Source organism: Prunus avium, chromosome 3 (genome assembly GCF_965620075.1).
Source record: "Prunus avium chromosome 3, drPruAviu1.hap1.1, whole genome shotgun sequence".
Classification (NCBI taxonomy): domain Eukaryota; kingdom Viridiplantae; phylum Streptophyta; class Magnoliopsida; order Rosales; family Rosaceae; genus Prunus; species Prunus avium.
The window spans coordinates 24552913-24561571 of NC_142286.1; the positions used below are offsets into that span (position 1 = coordinate 24552913).

General features: G+C 35.7%; 2 protein-coding genes across 12 annotated transcripts; one reads left to right on the top strand and one right to left on the bottom strand.

Annotated features, from left to right (window-relative positions):
* Nucleotides 1-23: 23 nt before the first annotated feature.
* Nucleotides 24-3848, top strand: NFD6 (nuclear fusion defective 6). Of its 11 annotated transcripts, none has more exons than XR_015834684.1 (5): nucleotides 24-204; nucleotides 379-500; nucleotides 2650-2790; nucleotides 2966-3154; nucleotides 3482-3848. XR_015834684.1 is itself a non-coding variant. In XM_021964147.2 (3 exons), exons 1-3 carry the CDS (start codon nucleotides 56-58, stop codon nucleotides 3487-3489), a joined length of 279 nt encoding a protein of 92 aa, XP_021819839.1. In that variant the 5' UTR covers nucleotides 24-55; the 3' UTR covers nucleotides 3490-3848. The 11 variants fall into 11 exon arrangements, 4 of the variants coding, with proteins under 4 accessions (XP_021819839.1, XP_021819836.1, XP_021819837.1 ...); XR_015834685.1 differs by having other exon boundaries at nucleotides 2989-3154; XR_002527421.2 differs by lacking the exons at nucleotides 2650-2790; nucleotides 2966-3154 and adding an exon at nucleotides 1362-1419.
* Nucleotides 3849-6121: 2273 nt separating this feature from the next.
* LOC110761608 (uncharacterized protein At4g28440) lies at nucleotides 6122-7577 on the bottom strand. Its single transcript, XM_021964106.2, has 2 exons — nucleotides 7200-7577; nucleotides 6122-6555 (listed from the first exon to the last, which is right to left on the bottom strand). Exons 1-2 carry the CDS (start codon nucleotides 7459-7461, stop codon nucleotides 6368-6370), a joined length of 450 nt encoding a protein of 149 aa, XP_021819798.1. The 5' UTR covers nucleotides 7462-7577; the 3' UTR covers nucleotides 6122-6367.
* Nucleotides 7578-8659: the final 1082 nt, after the last annotated feature.

Sequence of the window (8659 nt, forward strand, 5' to 3'; positions counted from 1 at the left end):
TCCAAAACCCTAAAGCCAAAAGCTATTTCCTGTCAAAAACTTAAACCCTGTAAGAATGGCCACCTCAGCAGCCGCAAGATCCATTTTCCGCTCCTGCGCCTCCCGCAGCTGCGGCTCGGCTGCGCGGCTCGCCTCCGAAGCCAAAGCCGCTCGCTCCCCGTTTCGTATGGCAGGCAAGCGACCTTCCTCTTCTCCTGCGCTTAGGTACGTATACATATATATGTATATGTGTGTATATATACATGCCCCTTAATTTTCCCTCATTTTCTTTGCAACCAAACAGAATGTTCAAGTTACACGGTTGCCAAATTTTCCATTCAAATTACATTGTAAGACTTTGATTGTAAAAAATTTGGAATTTTTTTGTGTTTGTTGAAGGTCTCCCGTTGAATTGAGCTTCTGTGTGGAGTCAATGCTGCCCTACCACACAGCAACAGCATCGGCTTTGATGACTTCGATGCTCTCCATCACTCGCCGCAGTTATGGTTGGCTTCCAGAAGGTACTCTCTCAGCAATCTGTTTGTATTTACTCGTACTCTCAAATGGCTCTTTGTGTTTAGTGAATTTGTTTGCTTTTGTGATGGAATGAGTGGCTGTTGGCTTTATGAACGTTTGCTTGTGTCCTATTTATGTTCTTTGCTAGTGACTGCTTTTGTGCTTGTTTGAGTTCTAATTTCAGTGTCAAAGAACTGTTTCGAGCAATAGGTTTCAGTGTCAAAGTACTGTTTCGTGCAATAAGAATGGAATAGACTAAGTTTTATCTTTCTGTTTGTTCCGTTAAAGTAATGGAATAGCAGTGAGCATTCCGTTCCAATGTTTGTGTTTCTAAAGAAACGATAGGTCTGAAACCAAATTCAAATGCTTCCCAATAAGCCCTTATATATGTAAAAGTTAGTGTGGATATTAATAGCATTCATTGCATATTTTTAAGATCAATGGAAATATCTCACTTTTGTTTTTTGTTTTCCTTCTGTGGTAAAGGTGATTTGTTTGTACATACGCACATGCATATATATACGTACATGTGTATATATGTGTGTGTGTGTATATATATATATATATATTTTATATTCAAATGTCCTTTTTTGAACCCTTGTGATGTCTTTCTTTTTTGCCACTTTTTATTTGCTTAGTAAAATTAACAAAAGAGAGAATGACTCAACCAAATGTGACTATTTCCTCTATCATTATGCAATGTCTACATCCACACTGATTTTTCTTTTGCTCCATACTCCTCCTCCTGCTAGGATTGGTGAGATTTGCATATTTCTCATCACAAGCAGCCTTGTTTCATTATGTTCAACAAAGAAGTAGTTTTGTTTGTTGGCTGCCTAACCAATGGGTTTTTATTCTTGAATTAGGTATCTAGCAAACATTTGTAGGGTCCCTTGATGTCGTTTTCTTCCTTCTAATTTTCTGGTAAGGTAGTGGCTATTTATGTTGGGTTCAGATATTGGTTACTTCAATTTTGAAATGTCATCACAGAGCCATATCATGTGTCTGTTTTGATAGAAGATGTGGGAAAAATAAGTTTTTATGGTGATTAACTTGCGCAAATGAATTTGTTAGGTACTAATAGCTGAATTTGGTGGTTTTGGTTTATGCGCTATCTCTCTGCTTCTTTTAGTTCACTTTGTGTCTTAATAATTAAGTCAATGTCCCTTCTTGTACTCCTTATTTGAAAGGTGCAAAAATACCTCTGTTTGTTGTTGTAGGCCAAGACAGATGAAGATCAAGAAGCGATGTTGGAGTAACTTTGATTTTAAATTTCAAGCTTTTAAATATCTAAGGGGGCTATGTTCCTAAAAGATTGGAGAACATCTGTTCTTTAAATTTGTAAACTTTTTTTTTTATAAAAACGTTTATAAGAGTCCATTAGATGTGTTGAATTCTTTGATATTATCTCATGGCAATTTCTAGGAAGAGGAGGTGGAAAAAATTTTGTGATGGCTATTTCAGTTGTATTTAGAAATAGTCTTTGTGTGTTTTGAATGTTTGGAGGTTTTTATTAAATATGATTGAATCATGAATGGTTGATGAAAAGTTGAAGAGAGTATAAACTGTATCTTGTTTGTTGTTAAAACAATTTATAATAAAATAGGTTCCCAAGTACAGATGTCTTCTCTGCTGTTCTCGTTACTTTTCCTTTGTCAGCTGTCCTCATATCTCTTAACAAAAATCCCAAATTCAAGGTTGACACCTATAGTTGTTTATGAATATTTTACATGTAGTGGAATTTAGAAATGTTTAAACCACGATGATCATAAAGTTAGTGACTGATCATTTTTATTTGATCAGCTTGCAATGATGATGTGTGATGATTGTTCCAAGGAGTCAAGGAAGTTTTATGTACTTAGTTCTTCAGTCTAAGGCAGTGACTGCTGGTAATATAAGAGTTTTGAATGAGCTGCAGAAGAGATAAGTTGCATCTCCTGAGCTTTTAAACATAGACCAACTGGTAGACTTGGTTACTTTTGTCCAAGGAATAAAGACAATTTCCTTTTTCCTTTTCTGGTTCTCTCTTTTGTGATGCTCATTGTGTAGCTCATAGACTTAAAAGTGGTAATCTGCATTGCTGAATATTTTATTTTTTTTCCTTTTCCTTGATGTTAATGACCGGAGAGTCATACTTATATTGTTTTCAATCAGCTTGCAACAACGATGCATGATCAATTTCCAGTGAGTTCAGTAGAAGTTTTGTTCAAGATTCTAGCACTTGAAGAGAATGATGACTTGGAAGCCTTAATGAGATGCATGCTTACTGGACAAATCTGTTCTGAAATAAACCTTGTCAGTGTTTTATTTTCTTCAGTTTGATTACCTTGAGAACTTTAAATGTAAAAATTCTATGACTACATAGTCAAAGATGCATATCATCTTCTCTACATGTTATCCTATTTGAATCCTTTATAGCTATTTTGTCTCTCTCTTTTTACCTTCATTTTTTTTCTTCTCTTTTTTGAAGAAAAACCATTGCATTTGTGGCAGCAAGGCATTATACCTTCTATATGAAGTAAGAAAAGTAGCTTCTGCCTGGTAAAGCATTATGCTCTTCCAGTGCAGTTAGTCGAAGAGCTATTGTTTGGCAATCCTCTCCTAGGTCTCTTTTACCAAGCTTGCAGGCAATTAGAGAAGAATCCATTTTTGTGTTTTGGTATATGCTCGATTCATAAAAAATTGTGTGCTTCATTTCTTAGTATTAGCTTGTGGTTACATTGGATGAATGCTAGTGAGCTTTGTATCTTGTTTTACTCAGACCAAACTTGAACTTCGTAATACTTGATCAAGTACAGTCAAGTTTGAGTTTGCAAGCATCTTGGTTCATACATGATCCATGATTTGGCATGCTTTGTGGCCAAATCATATATGCTACATAGAAAGTGTCTAAGGTTGCCTCTTCTTTTATGGTTTTTCCACAGCCCTCCAAGATTTCCCGAGTAGCTGACATGTTTATTCTTCTTCCTTTTCAATCTGTGCGCAGATTCTTGAGAAATGCAGATCCATCCCCTCAAGACGCTGACCTCCAAAGTGCCATAAACAGTGTTTCCGGCCCTGAGCTTACATTTCATTTGGTCACCTTTTGTAATAGAGCATCAAACAGCCAATCCTCATCACACATCATATTGTTTTTCCCTCCTAAGTAGTTCCTCTGGAATTTGTGGTTAGTGAGAGTGGTCAAATGAGATAATACTCATCTAAGTTGATTACTACCCTTGTGGCCTGCACTATTTGCACACACTAGGTCAAAAGTTTGAACTGACCACATGAATTGCCAAACTAACGTGTGTTCTTTTGGCCAGATGTGATTTAATTATTTTCTTTTGAAAAATAGAACTTTAAAATACCAATCTTCAACTTTAGGCCTTCCCTTCTTACCCTCTTCCTCTCACTTCTGGCCGCCGTTCTTTTTTCTCATCTCCCCCATGATCGGTTTTCCATCGGCCTAGCACCATTCAAGTTATTCAATTTTGAGGTGCCAACGCATACATTCTTGGATGAGAACAAGTTATTGAATGGTTGAAATCTTTGGTGTTGTCTACTGGTTTTTCCCCCCTTAAATTAATCGAATAAAGTCCAAGATTTGTTAGACATTTTCCCCTTTGGGTTTACAAATTCAATGTAGCTTCTGGTTATTCCAAGCACTGTAAACCCAGGATTTTTTTAGCCCAATTTTGGCCAGGATTTATTTATAAAAAATATTTAAAAAAACAAGTGCACTGTACAATAGTGAGTGGCGGATCCCTGAATTTTCATTTAGGGGGTCAACGTGTAAAAGGTTAAAAAAAATTCTATAGAAAATAGTCGAAATGAAACGATAATATTCTAATTCATAGTTAATAGATAAAACCATACAAAAAACTAATGTTCATTATCGAAGAAAACTGCATCAACTTTAAAAAATAGATACACACTGCAATAAATCATAAATATATCTAAGAATGTGATAATAAACCAAAAAAAATTGTGTAATCCTCTTCGCCTCCCAAGGCGTCTCATCCTATTTGATGTAAGAGCTGGCATATATTAGTGCAATCCTACTCATTTTAGGGCATTTACGTCATTTTTTAGGTTCCTCGTTGTTTTGATTTTGGACTTTATCTGCATTTCTTTTGGGCTTTAGCTCTTGAACTTTGGACCCTTATGAGTACTGTCTTAGGGGGAGCTTATTCAAGGAAATATTTCTTCAATACGTAAGAGGTAGGTTATTGTTGTAAAACTCTTTGTGAATTGAACATCTAAGGCTTTTTTATCTAGATTGACCTTAGGTCTCTTTATGCATTCATATCATACATGAAAATTTGTTTTATGTCAAAATATTGGCTAAATATGAAAAATGATTTTTCGGAATAATCATTTTCTCAAGATAATTTTTGGCGGCTTTTATTCCTTACACATCAAATAAGAAAACTTGATTTTATGGGATTTTAGTATGAAATATATATTGACTTAATGAGCCATCATTTTTAGCCTAAATTGTATTTTGCACTAAAACCGATTTTTCATATTTTGATTTGGTGGGAATTTGATTTTCTATTATTTTTATTTGAATAAAAATAAATGAAAGTAAAAGGACAAAGACATTTACTTAAATGCTGAAAATGGAATAAAATGCCGAAAATAGAATAAGGTAGCAACGCAATGCAACACATTGACTTCGTTTAGGCTTTTCGTCGAACACCTAGAGTGCACCTCCCAAGCTAAACAGAGGTGCAATATGCAGCACCTATAATAATTTTTCCAGTGAGAGGAGGTGGCCTTAATAGGTCCTCCACTGATTCCAAGTGTTGATGGTGTTGTATTCTTGATTCTCAATAAAAAAAATAATAATAATAAAGAGTTTTGAATCCAACTGATTGATTTGTTTTAGTCTATAGCTATATAATTGCGGGATCAGCTGAGAAAACCTCATTGCCTCCCTCTCTAACTCGTTGGTTTATCAAGCTACATGCAATTTAAAATTTTATCAGATCAATTCGTACTGTATATTTTTCTCTCGGCCATGCCTTCAACCCATTTGATAGAGAATTTGGCATCATGATTCATAACAATCAAGAAACGAGTGTTTAAGCCGATGAAACACATATTATCATTCATTACTTTCAAGCTCGTAAGAACCAAATCACTATAAAAACCCCGAAACCGGTGCTAGTTAAGGAAAGAAATCTACAGTCATCAGTCGCCTCTGAAGAGAAACCCACATACATCATTCATGGCTGTTCGTCGCCACGGGTGAAGTGTCCAGAAGGGAGAACAAGAATGGCAAGAAGGGCATGAATTAGAGTGCTTTGAATCACATATGCACATGTCAACTTAGTGATTAAATTTGACCAAAAAAAACTTAGTGATTAATTTGACATATTAAACTTAAGCTTGCTCTGGAAATTGATACCACGAGTTGATATAACAGTGGAGTACTTCCACAGATTTCAAATCAACCCCAAACATGACCTAGTTTAAGTTTAGTCAAAACAATAGAATAGGTGTTTGACCAAAAAAATAAAAACAACAGAAAAGGTGAAACCTTTTCTTTTTTTAGGGTGCAAAATCAAATACAACAGCAACCATAGCAAGAGATTGAGCAAAACAGAAAATTACTACACAGTAAGAATCACAAAAGAAATAATGTACAAAATGCATGATCATATTGAATACGATCTAAGACCATAAACTCTTGCGTTCCATATTCCAAGTCCAGCAACGTCTAGTTCTTCCAAATCATATTATATCACCGTCTGAAACTCACTTAGGTTAACTAAACACAGCAATATCAATACTCAAACTAAACAAATTAGTTGCATCCTACTAACAGTAATGGTTAGGAACACATATAATTCATTAGTATCCACTCCCACAATATACCCATCGGTCACTCTTCAACGTTAACCAATTCGTACTCAACGAGAGAAAGATTGTTTTCCTCTTTAACTTCGAAGTTAGCTGGTTCAGTGACTTCAACACGTCCCCATTTGTCAACTGCTAGCCTCATAGTTCCCTTGAACATATCTATCTTCGCATTACGCAGGATCACAGTAGTGTCTGGCTTCATTGTGTCAACTGCACATATAAATTGTAACTTCATCATTTACACATAATGCAAACCAACAATCCTCCGAGAACCAAAAAGGCTAGCGAAAACATGCATGGACACATACCAAGTAGTGCCAGGCTTCTTTCGTTTATCAACCAAAGGCATTAACACACAAATGCAAGACCCTAAGAACAGAGAAGGGATACCATCTAACAATATTTGGATACCGCCTTCGCTGTTCTATGTGGATGGAGAATAAATACAGAAGACAAAACTATCAAAACGGAGCTGAATCACAACTTAGACCAAATAATAGCCCATTGAAGACAGGCATATTTATTTATCTGATTGTACACAAATAGCAGGATTAAAGATCATAGTTTTGTCTCCAAACAAAGAAAAACATTACGCAAAGCAGAAATTCACTTACAATTAACTAAAACTTCTCATGAACCAAAAACAAACCCAACACAGAAATTAACCCTAATCCGCTGTTTCCAATTCTCCTCGAAACAAACAGTTAAATACACTTCAAACCCTATAAAAACCCATTCAAACCAACCCCCAAATCTACACAACACACATACCATATATTCACAATTAAATACTTATTTAATTCAATAATTCGTGTATTAATTCATCTATAAGCTAACAATCATGAATTATATACCTTGGTCATTGCGAGCGGTGAAGAGAATGGTCCCAGTCTCATCACCAACGAGGCACTCGGCGATACGAGAGGGCTGGAGAGGGCGAGAAGAGAACGATGGTCGGCCGCCGTTCTTGTTGGTCACCTTGACCGGCTTCGAGCTCACCACCTTCACCGTGAGGGTGTGGCCGCTCGTGTTTGGCTGCAGTTGGTCCACCTTTACGAACACCGGCTTTCTCTTCGCCGTCACTGTCCCTGAACCGCTCGCTGTCGCCGTCTCCATTGTTCGAAGCTCGAGTTCCGAAAGCCCTAGCTCCAATTTGTAATTTGTTAAACCCTAACCCTAGGTTCAATTTGGAAGTACTCTGGGGGATTCTGGGGTTAGACTTTGATTGACTACTAGCGGCCCAAGGCTGGGTATTAAAACCGGTATACTCAAAAGCCCGACTGAATTGGACCGGTTTTTTTTTTTCTTTATTTTTTTTTATAAATAAAAGTGTTACTGGGGTAGGGGTAATCAAACATATAGCATGGGCAAATATTAACCATTTGAGCTATAAGTTCTTTATTTTAAATAAATAGAAAACACAAACTATAAAAAAGGTTATTTTTCGAATAGTTTCGTTTCAAGTGATCGGTTTGATTCGGTTTTTTATAATATATATATATATATTTTCAATTGATTGGTACTAGTTTTTGCTTCAATTTCAATTTTTTAAGAATAAAAAAATCTAGACCGGGCCACCAATCTCTTTATTTTTTTATTTTTTACTTCCAACGTGTTTAATATATAAACCATATTTCTATGTCTCAAACTCTTGCTAGCAGTCGCACCCTCTTCTTCATTTCTTTCACTCTTCTTCGTCATCTATTTCTTTTGCCTCACTCTCTTACCCTCAGCATGGAATAAATAACCCAAATCCATCTCGCTAGAGCAACCCAAAAATCATCATTGCCACCTTCTTTCACTATCAAACCATTCGAGGAGGCCGTGTCTACAAATTCAGGGCTCCATCATCATTATCTTGTGTTGGGAACCACTCGAGTGCACCTCACAACATGACGATGATGATAATGTGTAGTCACACTCAGCGGCGGACCCAGAAATTTTTTAAGCAAGGGGCAATATTTCAAAGCCTAAAAGCTTAACGAAAAAAACAACCAAATACCCTGATAATTTCAACGATATTTAAAAAGGCTAAAAACACTATATTAATCACATTAACCAATACACCATGTTAATTATATACAAATAAACACCACATTGAAATATTAACCAATTCACCATATTAATCATTTAATCAAACCACAACAATCTTTATTAATTAATTAAAAACTAAAATATATACAAAAAAATAAATTCAAAAAAATCTATACAAAATAACCAAAACAAAAACTCAATCAATTAACCAAAACCCAACAATCCATCTTAATTAATTAAAGCATAAAGAGAAATAACTTCGAAATTTGAGAGAGAAATT